At 34.9% G+C, this 19493-nt stretch overlaps 2 protein-coding genes across 5 annotated transcripts; one reads left to right on the forward strand and one right to left on the reverse strand.

Moving 5' to 3' along the window:
• Positions 1–8084: 8084 nt before the first annotated feature.
• Positions 8085–12103, reverse strand: LOC131024517 (GTP-binding protein YPTM2). 2 transcript variants are annotated; one of them, XM_057954031.1, is made up of 8 exons: positions 11837–12103; positions 10918–10990; positions 9536–9583; positions 9403–9450; positions 9215–9286; positions 8965–9120; positions 8694–8797; positions 8085–8406 (listed from the first exon to the last, which is right to left on the reverse strand). In XM_057954031.1, exons 1-8 carry the CDS (start codon positions 11848–11850, stop codon positions 8310–8312), a joined length of 612 nt encoding a protein of 203 aa, XP_057810014.1. In that variant the 5' UTR covers positions 11851–12103; the 3' UTR covers positions 8085–8309. The 2 variants fall into 2 exon arrangements, with proteins under 2 accessions (XP_057810014.1, XP_057810008.1); XM_057954025.1 differs by having other exon boundaries at positions 8085–8797; positions 11837–12051.
• Positions 12104–16371: 4268 nt separating this feature from the next.
• On the forward strand, positions 16372–19230 carry LOC131024529 (uncharacterized). 3 transcript variants are annotated; one of them, XM_057954040.1, is made up of 2 exons: positions 16372–16866; positions 18752–19230. In XM_057954040.1, the coding sequence occupies exons 1-2, from the start codon at positions 16626–16628 to the stop codon at positions 18799–18801; spliced, it is 291 nt and encodes a 96-aa protein (XP_057810023.1). In that variant the 5' UTR covers positions 16372–16625; the 3' UTR covers positions 18802–19230. The 3 variants fall into 3 exon arrangements, with proteins under 3 accessions (XP_057810023.1, XP_057810031.1, XP_057810035.1); XM_057954048.1 differs by having other exon boundaries at positions 18755–19230; XM_057954052.1 differs by having other exon boundaries at positions 16378–16866; positions 18395–19230.
• Positions 19231–19493: the final 263 nt, after the last annotated feature.

The raw sequence follows: 19493 nt of genomic DNA on the forward strand, positions 1-19493 counted from the left end.
ATTAGTGCCATAAGTGCCATATGCGCAGCGGGCGCTGGCTTTTCCTCGCGAGCGCGCAACTCACCCATAAGCTTCCAGCGGCCGAGCAATCACCCCAGCGTCCGAGTAAAAAGGGCAAATTAGGTATACCATATAATTAATGGCCATATTTTGATGTTTTAAGATTATGGGCCAAAAATTGATTTTCAATCTCCATTATGGCCATTTGACTACATTGTTTCTATAAAAAAAAGTATATATAGATATAATATATTAATACTCACACACACACACACACACACACACATACATATATTAGTATTGTATATATTTCAGTAGAAATTTTGTATAAGTTATTTTAATATAATGTGTATATATTATATCATCTTTAATTTTTTCATGTATGTTTTGATTTGGATGAAATTATAATTCAGGTCAAATTCCGGAATGGGCTAAAGGTTATGTATTTATATTACAATTTTATATAGTTGAAAAATTAGCAAAATTCACTAATAGTTTGTGGATTTACAGTCAATTAAAGCCATAAAAAAATATTGTGAAATGCAAATCATTAAAAAGTAATTAAAAGTTCCAAAAACCCTTTCAAGACTAATAGAAAATTTGAAAGAAAAATATCTAGATTTTTTGGTGAAAATTTTAAATAGATAATAATAATCATTAGCTAAAAAAGTTTTGTCAAAATATTGGTCATTCATTTGATACTCCTCCAACTATAAGATGATTTCTTCTTCACTTTAACGCTATTATTAGAGCTATTTTATATGATAATATAAGTAACTTATAGTAAAATTTTATTTACTAAATATAATATTTTAATAAATATATATATATTTTTACTATTTTTAGTTAAGTAGGTAAGTAACTTATAGAATTTATTTTCTAAATATAATATTCTAAAAAGTATAATTTTTTTACCATTTTTACTAAGTAGGTATTACCGTGCATCGCACGAGAGTAATACGTACTAGTTATTATCAAAATGGTCAAACTTCATGTATTTTAATATTAATATTTAATATAAGATAAAATTAAAAATTATTATGTTATTTATAGAAATAAAGAAAAAAAAGTAGTTAATTGCTTATTATCAAAACCAAGTTTTGATCATGTGACCTGTGGGTTATGGACCCACCACACTTCTGCTGTACCACTTTGATTTGATAAAATTAATATGTTATTCTCATATTCATTTCTAAATGAAGGTAAATGAAAGATATTTTTATGATTGGTGTAATCTTAATTAATATGTTATTCTCATATTCATTTCTAAATGAAGTTAAATGAAAGATATTTTTATGATTGGTGTAATCTTGAAATGAAATGATGGTATATAAATAAAAACATTTCCTATGATTGGTGTGTTCATGAAATGAACATGAGCATAACATATCGTTTTTTATTCATTTTCGTTGTATCCAGGGGCAAAGCCAAAGGGGCCCAAATTTTGATTTTTTTTTAATTTTTATAAATATATATAGATATATTATAAAAAAAATCTATTTTATAAAAGAGTATTTGATTGTTATATATATTTCCTCGTATATACTTAATTTAAAGATAATTGTATTATTTAAAACTATATAATCAATTAAAATATTGTTTGTTATTATTACTATAATGCTTGTCTTTTAATACAAAATGTCTAAAATGTATGGAATGCCCTATTTTTTTTTTTTTTTTTGTTATTATACTATTATGCTTTTATTTTATTAATATTGATTCTAGCTTGTAATGTATTGAACTATATAATCTCTGAAAATGTTTTCGTTATTATTACTATTATGCGTGTCTTTTAATAAAAAATGTCTTAAAAATACGGAATGCCCAAAAAAAAATTGTAATATACTAAAATTATAAATCTATGAAAATGTTGTTCGTTATTATTATTATTATTATTATTATTATTATTATTATTATTATTATTATTATTAATATTAATATTATTATTATTAGTGGTAGTATTATTATGCTCGTAATTCAATAAAAAATGCCTTAAATATACGGAATGCCCAAAAAAAATTATCGAGGGCATCGTACAAGTTCAGCTCCCCCAAACTTAATTCCCGCCTCCACCCCTTGTGTTCAAATGGTTGTAGCCAAATATAAGAGAAACAATAAAAAAGAAAATGAGAGAAAATAACATCCTATGAGATCCAGGGGATTGGCTGTAATACCCCGATAACTTAGATTTATTTTATAAGTTTAATTAATGGTATTTTCTTGTATAGCTTATTATTATTATTATTATTATTATTAATGATTCCTATTAGAATTAGAACTCCTTTTATCATCTTTATTCTTTATCTTAGTAGGAGATATACATAGAAAATAATTTTTTATATTTATCAAAAGCTCTTTAGAAACTAGTATAAATATGGGATCTATTTTCAAACCCTAAAACAGACGGACACACTAATTAATTAGGGTTTTAGAGAGCAGAGAGGGCTAGAAACGTGTAGGCAGTTTCTCCCTTGGGACTTTCATAGAACGTTGTCCATCCAACGGTGAAAGCTGAGCGGGATACAGTTCAGAAGATCTGAGCTGGAGTCAGATTTTCGCAGGAAATCAAGTTCTGGCAATTAACAGGCGGCCACGGAAAGCTCTCTCGAAGACGAAGAAGTCGTATTTCTGGGAAAAATACGATTTGAGGACGTTTGAGGCTTCAAACGAAGGCTTGAAGCTGACTGATCTGTTCAGCTGCGATTTTGACGAATTCTTCTGAATTCTTTAGGTGCGGTGCGATTAAGATCTTCATTCTGAATTTGATTTATAAACTTCGATAGTTAAGGTGAGGGATTTTACGCTTATTCATATGGTTACATATGTTTTTGTTTTCGTGTTTGATTACTTGTTTACGTGCATCTTATGACTATGTTGTTATGTGTGATCATGGGACCTAAGCCATTGATCTATATTATGTGTGATCATGGGACCTAAGCCATTGATCTATGTTATGTGCGATCATGGGACCTAAGCCATTGATCTATGTTGATAAGTTGATCATGAGACCTAAGCCATTGATCTTATGTATGTGTTTGGTCATGGGACTTAAGCCATCGACTTAAACTATGATTATGTTTGTCAAGGGGCTCCGGTCTCTTGGCGTATGTTTGCAAGTATGATAACGTGATTTGATTATATATGTGACTTATATGAATATTTTGTTATGTTCCTCACTGAGTATATTTTCAATATGCTCACCCCTTATCTTTTCAGTTTTGCAGTTTCAGAGTCGAAGTGGCCATGGAAGTGGAGAATGACTAGGGATAAGGATTTTTCATTGAACATTTTAGTTGAACTTATTAAGTTTTATTTTATTTTATTTTTATGATACTACTTTAGTTTTGGCAAATTGATTTTTAAATTAGTTAAATTTTAATAGTCAAGAAATTTTATTTTATCTATTAGTTCTTCATGATTTTTAATTGAAAAGTTTATGAAAATTGGGGTGTTACATAGTGGTATCAGAGCGGGTCTACGTTCCTGTAGACTCGTGCTTTAAAAAAAAATGTTTTGCTTTTAAAAAGGTTTAAGTAAGCTTAAAAGGTTAAATAAGCCTAGTCATTCGAAACTCATGTGCTACATCGACTCCAATGTATGTGTTTTAATTGTTTAAGTATATGGCCGTTATGATGTTTTACATGACTTTTTTTTTATGATGCCTTTATGTTCTAGTACTATTATGTTTAGCTTCGTTAGAAATAGTTGAAATTGTGAAATTGTTAGATGGCACGGACACGTCAAACTCCCACTAGAGCTCAAGTTACCCTACAAGCACGAATGGAGAAATTGCGTGAAGAATATGAAAGATTAAGTGAACGTTGTGAATTCTTGAGTGTACAATGCGAGAGATACGAAAGAATTAGGAGGCTGCAATCGGTGTACGACTGCTACACATGGAGTAGCGACTACGGGTTCGTGGAACACGTGCGAAGGATGAGCAACCTCTTTCACGAATTGATCGAACTAGGAGTCTTTATAGGGGATTTTCTATGCGACCAAACATCTCATGAGCAAAGTACCTGCACCGCTACGACTCATTGCCCAAGAAGTGTACGATATGGTTACGTCGTTAGAATCTTATGATTCATTTGTTCGAAATTTACTTGATCGTTGGTGTTTTTGGGCCGATGGACTTAAAAGAAAAGATGAGATAATTAGCGAGGAAGATCCCGAAGAGGAACCCCAAAGCAATAAGGAAGAGGGACCACAAAGGAAGAAGACAAGGAGGGATGAGAGCGATGGTGATGAGGATATTGCTTTGGGGTTCCTCTTCGGGATCTTCCTCGCTAATTATCTCATCTTTTCTTTTAAGTCCATCGGCCCAAAAACACCAACGATCAAGTAAATTTCGAACAAATGTATAATAAGAAGTAAATTTCGAACAAATGAATCATAAGATTCTAACGACGTAACCATATCGTACACTTCTTGGGCAATGAGTCGTAGCGGTGCAGGTACTTTGCTCATGAGATGTTTGGTCGCATAAAAATCCTTTATAAAGACTCCTAGTTTGTTCAATTCGTGAAAGATGTTGCTCATCCTTCGCACGTGTTCCACGAACCCGTAGTCGCTACTCCATGTATAGCAGTCGTACACCGATTGCAGCCTCCTAATCCTTTCGTATCTCTCGCATTGTACACGCAAGAATTCACAACGTTCACTTAATCTTTCATATTCTTCACGCAATTTCTCCATTCGTGCTTGTAGGGTAACTTGAGCTCTAGTGGGAGTTTGACGTGTCCGTGTCATCTAACAATTTCACAATTTCAACTATTTCTAACGAAGCTAAACATAATAGTACTAGAACATAAAGGCATCATAAAAAAAAAAGTCATGTAAAACATCATAACGGCCATATACTTAAACAATTAAAACACATACATTGGAGTCGATGCAGCACATGAGTTTCGAATTACTAGGCTTATTTAACCCTTTAAGCTTACTTAAACCTTTTTAAAAGCAAAACAATTTTTTTTAAAGCACGAGTCTACAGGAACGTAGACCCGCTCTGATACCACTATGTAACACCCCAATTTTCATAAACTTTTCAATTAAAAATCATGAAGAACTAATAGATAAAATAAAATTTCTTGACTATTAAAATTTAACTAATTTCAAAATTAATTTGCCAAAACTAAAGTAGTATCATAAAAATAAAATAAAACTTAATAAGTTCAACTAAAATGTTCAATGAAAAATCCTTATCCCTAGTCATTCTCAACTTCCATGGCCACTTCGACTCTGAAACTGCAAAACTGAAAAGATAAGGGGTGAGCATATTGAAAATATACTCAGTGAGGAACATAACAAAATATTCATATAAGTCACATATATAATCAAATCACGTTATCATACTTGCAAACATACGCCAAGAGACCGGAGCCCCTTGACAAACATAATCATAGTTTGAGTCGATGGCTTAAGTCCCATGACCAAACACATACATAAGATCAATGGCTTAGGTCCCATGATCAACTTATCAACATATATCAATGGCTTAGGTCCCATGATCGCACATAACATAGATCAATGGCTTAGGTCCCATGATCACACATAATATAGATCAATGGCTTAGGTCCCATGATCACACATAACAACATAGTCATAAGATGCACGTAAACAAGTAATCAAACACGAAAATAAAAACATATATAACCATATGAATAAGCGTAAAATCCCTCACCTTAACTATCGAAGTTTATAAATCAAATTCAGAATGAAGATCTTAATTGCACCGCACCTGAAGAATTCAGAAGAATTCGTCAAAATCGCAGCTGAACAGATCAGTCAGCTTCAAGCCTTCGTTTGAAGCCTCAAACGTCCTCAAATCGTATTTTTCCCAGAAATACGACTTCTTCGTCTTCGAGAGAGCTTTCCGTGGCCGCCTGTTTCGCTTGAATCGGAGTTCTGTGGAGGAAGTTATGGCCGTTCTCCCGAAATTGCCAGAACTTGATTTCCTGCGAAAATCTGACTCCAGCTCAGATCTTCTGAACTGTATCCCGCTCAGCTTTCACCGTTGGATGGACAACGTTCTATGAAAGTCCCAAGGGAGAAACTGCCTACACGTTTCTGGCCCTCTCTGCTCTCTAAAACCCTAATTAATTAGTGTGTCCGTCTGTTTTAGGGTTTGAAAATAGATCCCATATTTATACTAGTTTCTAAAGAGCTTTTGATAAATATAAAAAATTATTTTCTATGTATATCTCCTACTAAGATAAAGAATAAAGATGATAAAAGGTGTTCTAATTCTAATAGGAATCATTAATAATAATAATAATAATAATAATAATAATAATAATAATAATAATAATAATAATAATAATAATAATAATAATAATAATAAGCTATACAAGAAAATACCATTAATTAAACTTATAAAATAAATCTAAGTTATCGGGGTGTTACATTGCCCTGCCACAAAGGGTGCAAAAATTTCATTTGGTTGTAAAAACTGTAACGATAAAAGAGGAAAATTTTACTGATTTTAGTGGCTTCCATTTCTTTTATCTCATAATCTCTATCGTGAAAAAAATTGTCCCACTGTTTTCCTCATATTTTAGATAAGAAAATGTTATCATATACTATAATAATAATAATAATAATAATAATAATAATAATAATAATAATAATAATAATAATAATAATAATAATATTATTATTATTATTATTATTATAAAAAAAAGGCCTTATATTTTTCTATGAGTAAAATTTTGAAGTAGCCAAAATGAAGCATAAAACACAATTTATGGTCACACATTGAAAAAACACAAATTTTGGCCATTTTTATTGATTTGGACATTTTTACCCTTAATGAGGCGGACCGGGTAGGATCAGACACGCCGGTCGCGTGCCGGGTCGGGTTAGGCACTTATGGCACTATTAGTGCCATAAGTGCCAAGATTTTACTTTGGTTTTATTTTGGATTTCCGTTGGCACTTATAGTGCCATAAGTGCCAATGGAAATCCAAAATAAAACCAAGTAAAATAATCATTTTGGGCACTTATAGCACTAATAGTGTCATAAGTGCCATACGTGCAGCACAAATACAGAAACAACAACATCATTTAAACCCTAAATGGAACATCTAAACCCTAAATGGAATATCTAAACCTCAAATGGATAATCTAAACCCTAAATGGAATATCTAAACCCTAGGGGGAAGTGTGCACTTATGGCACTAATAGTGCCATAAGTGCCATACGTACAGCACACAGATCAGATCAGATATGTCATGGCTGAAATCGAAGGAGGCGGAGATCAAATCTGCCGATGGAGGAGGCGGCGCAACGATCAGATCAGATCCACCGCCGCCGCCTCATCAGACCAGATCTGCCGTTGCCGCCTCATCCTCTACTCCGACGAATTCTGCCCAGACGGCGCGCTGGAGAGAGAGAGAGGGAGATGAGAAAGAGAGAGGAGAGAGCGGCAGCCGCTGGAGAGAGAGAGAGAGGGAGGATCTCCTCCACCACCGCCGCGAGAGCTCCGACGAATTCTCCAAGCTCGGCGCCGCTGCCGCGCAGCCGCTGGAGAAGGAGAAAGAGAGAGAGGGGGATGAGAAAGAGAAAGGAGCCGCTGGAGCAGAGAGAGGGAGATGAGAAAGAGAGAGGAGCTGCTGGAGAGAGAGAGAGGGAGATGAGAAAGAGACAGGAGAGAGAGAGAAGGGTATAATAGTCATGACATACAAAAAATGGCCAAAATTTATGTTTTTTCAAATGATGGACAAAATTTGATGTTGTATGTTGAATAGGGCCATTCGGCCCTATTGTTTCTTTTTCTATCATGTCCAAAAGAAAATTATCCACCCTATAAAAGCACATGAAAATTCTGGAAAAAAATAAATACTAAATATTTTCTATCCATTTCCAAGAGAAGCCAACCATAACAAACAAGAATGATTTGGCATTTCCATCAACGTTTATTCCTCTTTTGTTTTTCCTTTCCTTTTAAAGAAGGTAAACATGACACAAAGATCTAGCTGTTGAAGACTTGGATTATTTTGGCAAAAATATTGTTCCATCCCTAGAGAGCTTCATTAAGATTAAGTGCGATGCATCATCCATCACAATTAGGCGCAAGTGAATTCCGACAAGAACGCAGAGCGGTAACACTAGTTCCGACCAATAATGTTACTTTGTACAACGTTCCTTTTCGAGTGAAATACATTTAAAAAGAATTGGATATTTGTCCGCCACAGATAAAACATGCCATGATTATGAAGTCTTCTTAAACCCCTAGCTAAATGAAGCTCCAATTTTACATGCCCTGACTGACAAATCGATGTCATCCAAATGCACGGCTTATGATTTCAGGTGGAGCAGCAGCCCGATTTTTGGTTAACGGGTTGTCCCCTAATCTGCACGCTTGGAGGTCGGACATTATTCATTGCTGGTTGACTCGCCATCCTGCAGTAGATACCAGACGGGTTTCAGTAGATTATCACGTACGATAAAGAAGTACTTCTAAGAATTCATGATCAGTTGGATAACGACATGTTGACAAAGAACACCAACACAATTGGTAAAACGCTTCTCCTCCAACCAATAGGTTGGGGGTTCGAGTCACCTAGTGTGCGTAAGTGTGGATGTTAACTCTATACAAAAAGTCTATTGCAAATGTAGGATAAAGATATGTTAGATAGATCATCTTAAAGTTTCCATGCATACAATCCGTGCGATATGAAAATGTGTACCTGTTCTTGATGGAAGCAGACATAGCCATGAAAGCTTGCTCCACATTAGTAGCATTCTTAGCACTTGTTTCCATGAAAGGTATCCCGATTTCATCAGCAAATGCCTGAAATTGAACAAAGGTATTCATTAAATTTAGCCATAACTTAACTCATTAACAACTACGATCTTGTATGAAATTATTATGGTTTCTCATGGTGTGTATCTACATATCCAATTGGACCTACCATCAGGTTCAAATATAGTAAGTACGATGCAAATTAAACATTTTACCTGGGCTGTCTCAGTGGAGACAACTTTCTGGGAAGTGAGATCACACTTGTTTCCAACAAGAAGCTTATTAACATTGTCACTTGCATATCGATCAATTTCATTCAACCATTGCTTCACATTGTTGAAACTCTCTTGATCAGTCACATCATAAACTACCTGGTAAGTGTGACCATTACGACACTGATTAATTGATTCCATAACACTGATTATCACATGGACGAAAACTGCATTAAAATTGCCCGGCACTTACAATGATGCCATGAGCACCGCGGTAGTAACTGCTAGTAATTGTCCTAAAGCGTTCCTGTCCAGCAGTATCCCACTGCCCGAAGGAATAAATGGTTAGTCCTTCGAAACTGTTTACTCCAATGTCTTGGAAAAGTAAAGACCTTACACCCATTCAATGCAGGTTAGTAATCCAGAGTTCCAGATACTTACTATTTGCAGCTTAATCGTTTTCCCATCCTGCTCCACCGTGCGGATTTTCTACATCATAGAATATAACAAGTACATTATTGTAGAAATTATAAGACCGTATTGCGTGAAGGCATAAAACAAAACAGTCACTTACGAAGTCTACACCAATGGTACTAATGTAACTCTCAAGATACGAGTCATCCTGCATACAAAGGCAAGAAGATGAATAGAGAAAGTTAACAGAAACTCCTCTATATCCTCAGAGAGATTGTGTTGTGCAAAAGTAACACAAAAAAGAATGCTCAATCATTTTGCAGTGGTTGCAGAATAAAAGGCGTATCACAAGAACAAGCACTAAGTTTCGTCATGATAAATTTGATTGATTTTACCTGATTTTGTCAACTCACCCCTACAAAAATACTACTCATATAAGTTTGCAAATTATAAATATCTTTTAGTTTGAACCTTTTTCCAAAGGCAACATACAAATATGTGCAGTAAATAAACTAGAGATGAATCATTGATGGATGAGTCGTAGTACTTTTTGGGAGTTGTTTACTTTTAGTGATAGCTTAAATAGATAGAAATAATATAAGCTTATCCACTGCATACTTTGATGGATTGAAAGCACTACATTAAATTGAATCGTGCAAGAAAGCAAGTTCTGCAATGGCCAGATTAGCACGAATTTTGGCTTTGTTATTTTCTTTTTGATGACTGAAGACATCTTGGACATGTAATCCCTTCAAACAAGATAAGAAGGGGCAGTAGTCTAAGCAGTTTCAGATCCTTACTAAGGAAAACCACCAAATAGAAACAGCCAGATTGCCTAAGAAACCGACTGAACATAACCGAATTAACTGAACAATTTTTATTTTTTTTTTGGATTTTTCAACTTTTCTCTTTTCTTAATTTTTTTGTTTTAGTAATAAAATATATAATTATTAAAACTATTGTAGAAATAAATGTATGGCTATTTTCGTTTAATTAAATATATTTTGCATATATTAATTCCAATTCGGTTTTTTTCAGTCTATTTGGTCAGGAAAATACCAGACTGGCCAAAAAAATCGAATTTTTTTGTTAAAAATTAACCAAACCAAACCTAAAGATAAATAAACCAAACTGTTCTAACCAAAATGTGTTTGGTTGGGTTAGAGTGTTCAGTTTATTTCGATTTTTGCGGGGTTCTGCTCACCGCTACATGGGCGTATTGCAATAAAATTCTTCTATCAATGGTATAACTTACAAATACGGAACTTTCACATTCTAAGCTTCTAATGAAATCTCACTAAGTTTTAACTTTTAAGACAAAAATCCACCTTATATTCTGAATAAAGAATGAAAAGCATTTCTAGCCAAATAAATAAACCAGAACATTGTCCAAATCAGCTAGTAATAGAAAGAAAAAAATATCAGCATCTGATATTTACCATCAAACAATCGCTAATCCTTGAGACATTTACGACTTCTGGCTAGTGGAAATAAATGGACAGTATGTTAAACAAGTCAGTTCAGTATCAAAAAAGAACTTACAGCAAACCTCAGAAGAAGACATGATTTCCCAACACCGGAATCTCCAATCAGCAAAAGCTTAAATAGGTAGTCGCTGAGAAAAAATCACAAAAATGAAATGTAAGAGAAGCACCGCTGCAAGAGCACAAAGATCTTCCCATGATCTAACAAAAGAAATCCAAGTCGTCTTTCTGCATGATTTAGGAATTGGAAGCCAACCGAGAAAGTTGTAGTTTCAAATATATTCAAGATCACATAACTCATAAGCATATAACGACAGCGGAACGATAGCGTAAAGGAACACCACACCATCACATCACGATCCCCGCAGTTGATAACACACGCAGTTTAGAAAGGGAAAATGCAGTATAAGCAAGCACTAGTAGCACACCTCTGCGCGTAAAGATCAACAAGAATATGTACGAAACAGACTAGCATATCCAGAACATTGGAAAGTTGAAAAATCTGACTGAGAATTACATAAATTTCAAAAGATTTAGAGTCATCGGATTCCATAACAATGCATCAATTCCCAGGAAAAACGATAATCACAATATAAAATGTGAAATCTATTCAAAGGAAAGAAAAAGGCTGATCACTCCAAAAGCTACCCATCCGTCCATCCCAAAACACAATTCAGTGAAATAATCATACATATATGATTGCAAACACATCATCAAGATCAGTGCCCTGGCGATCATATGAATCATTTAGCTGATTTTGGTCATTAGAAACGTTATTAGCTAGCATGTTCCACAATCATTGTCATTCGATGACACCACGATGATCAAATGATCATCTTAGAAACCTAAGCACAACGGATCTTCAATCAAATCATGATATACCGGATCCAAGCGATCAGACAACCAATTCCAAACAACGAAGGGAAAAAGCTGAACTAAAACAATAAATTCGAGAGAGATAGAGAGAGAAGGCTTACTATTCTGGATTCATGGCCGGCGCAAAAGCTGAATAGTGAAGATGATCGGAGAGTGAGAATTAAGGGTAAAATTCAATTTTCCCGGCAACGATTCTATAAAGAGGGAATTTGAGCGATGAAAGTAGAGAATGAGGAACAAGTTAAAAGGGGGAAGCCTACAATGTCGCAACTGTAGGGGTGACGTGGCAACCATAGTAGTGCTTGCCGCGTGCCATTCACTTTACGTATTTGCTTGGTTAGTTGTAGTTATTATCCCGATATTTCGTTGTTTTTCAATTTCATAAAATTCAATTTTATATATGATCTTCAAAATATTTTTAAATTTATAACCGGACTACATTTTAGGCTTTAAATTGGTCACATTCGCATGTCACAAGTTTGTGTGTAGATTTTCTTCCAAGCAAAAAAAATAATAATAATCAAATATCGTCAAGCTGAAGAAAAAATATTAAGTACTCCCTTCGTCCCAGCTGAAATGTCCTATTTTCCTTTTTGGGTTGTCCCACTTGAAATGTCCTATTTTCTTTTTTGGCAATACACTATTTCTCTGTACTTAATATTTAAATAATTTCCACCAACCCACTTTATCTACTTTATACACATTTCTTAATCTCCATGCCGAAAAGAAACAAGACATTTCAACTGGGACGGAGGGAGTGATTTAGAAATAGAGTCAAAAATATTTGAAAAGATTGTGTACAAAATTTTATTTTGTTGATGTTTAAAAAACTGCAAAAATGATGATAAAAACTCTTATTAATCCTATTTATACATAGGTCTAGTTATCATGAGAATGACATTTTTTGTGACAACATAAAAACAATGCATTTTTACAAAATTAATGCATTTATTACTTAATTTAATGTATTAAAAAAATATAATTTTTGGTTTCTATAAAATTCGAATTCAGGTGTGGTATTCATTTATCAAAATAATGTATATTTATTATAAATCTTCACAATCAAATGGCTGATAATTGATCTTTGTTCTCTAAAATAAGGATTCTCATTTGAACACTCCATGACATATAGATAGTAGTTGGTAATAGTAAAAGGGTTAAGGTGCAGATAGGCCCCTCAAGTGAAGGCCCTTAGAGCATTTCAGTCCTCTTACTAACTGTGTGTGCAGATTGGCCCTCGAACTCAAAAAAATGGTGCAGATCGCCCCCTCTGACTTAACACCGTTATGGGCCGTTAGTCAAAGGGCGCGATCTGCACCGTTTTTTTGGAGTTCAGGGGCTAATATGCACATTTTCCCTTTTTGGAGTTCGGGGGCTAATCTGCACACTGTTCATTAAAAAAAAATCACATCTCATCTTCTCCGACCAACTTTTCCGGCGTCAATCGCCGTCAGATGAGGAAAATCACGAAATCAAGTTCCCAAGCCCCAAATCGGGAATTCCAAATCGGTGTCATTGCTCCCAAAAATCACATAATTGAAATGAAAACTCGAATTCTCCCTCGAACGTCACCGCCCCCAATTGCAGAATCACCCCTAACGAATCGAACTTCGCCTCGCCGTAGGCGGTGATCGTGACCCCAATCGAGATCGAGATCATGTTGGCCATGGTCTCTGATTTGAAGGCGTCCTTCTTCAACAGCACGCCGATAGTGTAGATGGCGACGGGCATCGTCGGCCTTTATCACCGGATTTCGCTGGATTTGAGAGAAAGAGGCGACTCCTTATCGAGAAAAGCTAGGCGACTCCTCATCGAGAAAAGCCAGGCGGCAGGTTCACCGGATATTGCGGCGACGATTTCCGATGGAATGGGAGAATTAGGGCTCGTCCTTGACGCTAAGCGTGTGCAGTCGAGCGAGCTCCGAGGTTTAGGGCCCAAGAGAGAAAGAAAGGGGCGGCGCCCTCCGCCGGCCTCGCCGGAGCTTGAATTAGCAACAACGACGATCAAATTTTGAGCGAGAGAGATGAATTAATTAAAAAGTTAAAAGGTGCAGATTAGCCCCTGAACTCCGAAAAAACGGTGCAGATCGCCCCCTTGACTAACGGCCCATAACGGTGTTAAGTTAGAGGGGCTGATCTGCACCGTTTTTTTGAGTTCGGGGGCCAATTTGCACACACAGTTAGTAAGGGGACTGAAACGCTCTAAGGGCCTCCACTTGAGGGGCCTATCTGCACCTTAACCCATAGTAAAAACCATAATTTAAAATGAGAATTGTGATAACTACATTGAAAATTAATGTATTTGTCATAAAATAACCGTACTCGAAAATAATGACAAAAAAAATCGCTATTTCTAGGATTCGAATCCGAGTGTTACATCCATCCATCAAAATGATGCATCAACAGTAGATCTTCCTGATTGAAGGGCTGAAAATGGTTCACTGTTATCATTTCATTTAAAGGTTCTCATTTGAACCTTTTCCCAGGAAATGGTTACAATGAGATCCCTCATATATGGTGATAACTTAGATTAATTTGTAGGTGTTGATTCAATTTATCAAATGGCTTATATTTATCTGGAGGGGGAAAATTTTTACATGGGTTCAAATCCTAGAGGCAGAGAAAATTATACTAATTTTTTTTAATATCGTTATTCAACACTATATATTGCCTTATTCATCACTGTATATTAGTTCATTCATTAGTCTCACATCTCACGAAAAATAACAATCTCACTAGAACACACACACACACACACACACACACACACATATATATATATATATATATAGAGAGAGAGAGAGAGAGAGAGAGAGAGAATTATTGACGCCTAAATACACGAACTTTTGGTTCATTTTGATTTTCCCACGAACTTTGACTCATTTTATTTTTTTTCCACGAACTATGAGAATTATCAAAAAATACACGAACTTTGGCTCATTTTATTTTTTCCTATGAAATATATTGTTATAAAAAGTTATCCAAATAATTCTTTATTTTAAAGCCAACAAAAAATCTTTTTTTTTCCAAAACAATCGTTTTAATTACAAAATATATTTAAAATTTTTTAAAAAGAAAATCATGTCACCACAAATAATTATCATCTACTATTACTAATTAAATTAATTAAGTTAGCTAGTTATAAAAGAATTATTTGGATTATTTTTTATAACAATATATTTTTGGGAAAAATAAAATGAGCCAAAGTGCATGCATTTTTTGACAATTCTCAAAGTTTGTGGGTAAAAGAAATTAGTCAAAATTCGTGTATTTTTCGACAATTTTTAAAGTTCGTGGGAAAAATCAAAGTGAACTCAAAGTTCATGTATTTAGGTGCCGATAACCCCTATATATAGGGGGAGGTTCCAGTGATATTGCTATTTTTCGTGAGATCGTAAGAGTCGAGACTAATGAATATGGCCCACCACCTACTCTAATTCTATATCTATTTTTACAAATCTCAATTTATTTATTTTTCTCTCCCTACTCACTTTATCTACTAATTATACATTTTTTAATATTCGTACTAAAAAATAACAAGATTTCTGTAATACGACAGAGAGAGTAAATTATACTCCTTCCGTCCCGCTTCAAATGACCCAAAAAAATTAGGCATGAAAATTAAGAAATGTGTGATAAAGGTGTAAAGTATGGCTGTAAACAAACCAAGCCGCTCGCGAACTATTCGGAGCTCGGCTCGAAAAAAGCTCGTTCAAGTTCGTTTAGAGAAGCTTGATAAATAAACAAACCAAACTTGAGCTTAGTAGTATTCGGCTCGTTAGCTCGTGAACATGTTCGTCAAGTGATTCAACTTGAAAAATATAAATTATTAGTAGATACAACTTATATTTATCCACTAAAATTAATAATAATTGTATTAAATCTCTAATTAATTTTGTTTGTTATAAGAAAATAATTAATATATTTATTATTTTGAATAAAATAATTTATTTTTTAAATAAAATAATTAATATTTTGAATATAAATATAAATTTAGAAAGTTTGTATAGGCTCGTGAGCCACAAAGTATTCGGTAAGTAAAGTTCGGAATTCGATTTGATATCAAACAAACCAAACTTGAGCACACCACTATTCGGTTCGGCTCGATTCGATTACACCCCTGTGTAAAGTGGTGGTGGGACAATCAAAAAGTAATGTTAAATGCCTTTATTTTTAAGTTTGAGTTGAATAATTTGAAGTGAGACGACTCAAAATAGAAATTGAATCATTTGCAGTGGGACTAAGGGAGTATATAACTAATAATTTTATATTTTCATATTAAATCAGTTGAAGAACTTGCTCACAATCTAATTAGGTGAATCCTCTTAAGTTCAAGTGAAAATTTGACTTGTCCAGTAAATACTCCCTCCGTCCCGGCCAAGACGCTACATTTGCTTTTCGACACGAGATTTAAGGAGTTGCAGATTAATGTTTTAAGTGTGTAATAATAAAGTTATAAAGTAGGAGAGAGAAAGTAATAAAGTGATAAAGTAAGAAATAGAATGTAATAAAGAAATACTTAATTAGTGTTAATTAAGTGTTTAAAATTTCTTATTTTTGCCAAATATAGAAATATAGCATCTTCGTTGGGACGACCCGAAAAGGAATATGTAGCATCTTGGATGGGACGAAGGGAGTATGATGTGAAAATAAAAAGTTACAAAGTTGGAGAAGAGAAAAAAGAAAGAAGAAGAGAAGAAGAAAAAGAGAGGAAAGTGCGTGATTTTGGCGCGGGACGGCGCCGTTTGGGAGACGCATCTGAATATTTTAGTGTCTCCTGCCGACTGATGAGTGGTTTCAGAGTTGACCAATCCGACGCCATTTACATCTTCCCCACCAAACCAAAATTCTACTCTGAAACTTCCCCAAATTCTCAAATTCCTAGCTGAAGATGTACCGCTCCGGGAGCTCGACCCGCGTCTCCGACGAGTTTTTCTCCAGCCCATCTTCAGCAGCAGATGTTGAACAGCAGCAACAGCAGCAGCTGCAGCAGCTTCTTCCCACGTACAACCCGGAATCCCACCTCGCCAAGAAGGAGCGTGTTCGCCTCAGATCCGCCGAGGCCGCCGTCCACCTCATCCCTATTATGCTCATCATCTGTGCCGTCATCTTGTGGTTCTTCTCTGCTCCAGGTTAGGTTTTCATTTTTATTTTATTTTATTTTATTTTATTTTATTTTATTTTTGTATCCTGTTTTATTGAAGTGGCTCAATGATTGATTGCATCATGTTTTATTGAAGTGGCTCAATGATTGATTGGTTTTACCATCTGTGGATTGATTGTGTTTTTAAGAGTTGTGTAGTGAATGATTTTGATAGATAGGATCTGAAATGATTCGGTTTAATAATGGATTTGGCATCTTTAAGAATAACTTAAAGCAATGTAAGCCATCGATTTAAGATCCATTGTTGAATGAAACTGATAGATCGTTCAAACCAAATGGCAACCTCAGAGGAATTGACGATTGGAAATGGTTGTTCTACTTCTATCAAGATCACTCCATAAGCTAGATTTTGACTGGAGATTTTATTTCTCATAATGATTGACTTTGAAGAGGATATCTGCTTATATATACAACAAGAATGAAATGGATCTTCACAACTTTTAACTAGTGGCTATTGTGATTTTCAGATGTGGATTTTGGGGTATGGAGGTGAACTAGGGATTTTACTAGGGTTGACTTTAGCTGTTACAATATAATATTTGTAAGGGGATTTATTAGTTGGTTTTGAGGTCGTGGATCGTAGAATTGCCTACCGTTTGAGATTCGAATATCAACCATGGAATATTGAATAGATTGTGTAGATAGAATGTACTCAAGAAGTAGACCTAATAATGAAGCAATTCAAGTAATTGATGATTGTGTTTGCAAGGTCCTTATCTTGAATGATATTGGTGTTTTTTTTAAGTTAATAGTTTTGACTTTGTGAGTTTCTTTGTAAGTGACAGATACCTTCACAAATGTAATGAAGCATTATGTGCGTGTGTTGGTCTAGTGGTAGAGTGGTTAAGACCTGTGGCGAAAGGTCGTAGGTTCTAGTCTACCGTCACGCAATCTTTAAAATTATATGTTCATTCATCAAAATAAAAAAAGTAATAAATCATTGTCAAGACTGGAACTTACTTGTTTTGACTAATTCCTTATGAATATCCAGATATCTTTGCGAGAAACTTGATTAGTTATCAGTGAAATGAAGTTTCAGTGTGATCCTGTAATGCCATGTTAAATGTGGATCAAGTTTATTCTTACGGATTAGTTTTTTTTTTTTTTTTTTTTTTTTTTTTTTTTTTTTTTGATCGGGCAAAGTCATGTTAGATGTTAATAATTAGTTCCCCATCCACTCCAAGAACCACCTTATCTCTCCATTCACCAAAATCTACCTTATATCTCCTCAAACTCCAATTCGCTCCCAAGAGGGATCGAACCCGGGTCACTTCACTTAAGTGAGGACCCGGTGGCCTTCTTACGGATTAGTTATCTCACTGACATAGACAAAAGAGGGACTTTCTATGATTTTTTAAGGAATTAGTCGAACTGCAAGAAACAATTAATGATATTTTCAATACTCAAATCAAGACTGTGTCCGAGTTTGATTTGTGCTCAAACATATAATGATCTTTCCCAGCACTTGCATCAATAAACTCCTTTTATGTTTTAAGGATTGTGAAGCAGCTGTCTGTGCTGAGAAAATTAAGTTGACCGTACCAACATATGATATTGGATTTTGGGGACATGCCAACTTCTTGAATTCCCTTTCGAAATGTAACTTGTCGCATCAGAAACTATGCCGAATCTGTTAGTAGATCGTTGAAGAAAATTGTTTGTTAGGCTTCCTGAGATATTCTTATCAACTGTAAAGAAGATCAAACTGATGGGGGAAGATTTTCAAATAGTTTCATGTGTTAGACCCTGTGTTTAATGGAGCTCAACTACTACTTTCTTCAAGCTAAGTGCCTATTCTTGTCCATTAATTCCATCAGATTCTGACATTGACATTATTCTCTTGCATATGGCAGTAGATTTGGCAAATAAAGGTGACTCCATTGCTGTCAGAGTAAGGGTTTAGATGTTCGTTATCAACATCAAAGAAGGTGTTACAGAAACTCCGCAGTTAATTTAAGATCGATAATATAGCTATATATAACGGCACAGGAAAATATGCCTTATGCCTGGATTAATTATCTGTCACTAGGTCCCTCCCATTCACACCGATTATTTAACACTTCACACTTATTTATATAATGATTAATTTCGATTTTTTTCTTCTTCATCATGTAATGCACAATAATGCCGATTAGTTGGTTTGAGATTTTGTCAGATTTGTGGTGCGTGATGTTTGTAGAGTTTGGCTGGACTGGCATGTGCCAACAGGCCAATACATAGCAAAGAAAATACCATTTCTTGTTTCAGTCATGTACAAAAGGGTCGTACACAAATCAAATAATTTTTGCTCAATTTGATATTCGATTCGAAATGTTGATATTTGTATTTGAAATTATTCTTTTTGAATTTGAATACAAATTACTCAGCAGTGCGACCAAGGCTACACCTGCAGAGGCTCAAAATCGAAATTGGTATGCTCCAATATCGGCCCCAACCTAACTAGTTTGGGCACAATCACATTATCCCGAAGAGAACACACCGCTGGGTTGTCGATCTGCAACAGAGCGCCCACAAGATTGGCGCGGACACTCAACGGAAATATCCGCGGCCACCTCTCCTCTCCATACGATCTAAACGCTTCTTCCACGCTCATGC

This window comes from Salvia miltiorrhiza, chromosome 1 (assembly GCF_028751815.1).
Source record: "Salvia miltiorrhiza cultivar Shanhuang (shh) chromosome 1, IMPLAD_Smil_shh, whole genome shotgun sequence".
Taxonomy (NCBI): domain Eukaryota; kingdom Viridiplantae; phylum Streptophyta; class Magnoliopsida; order Lamiales; family Lamiaceae; genus Salvia; species Salvia miltiorrhiza.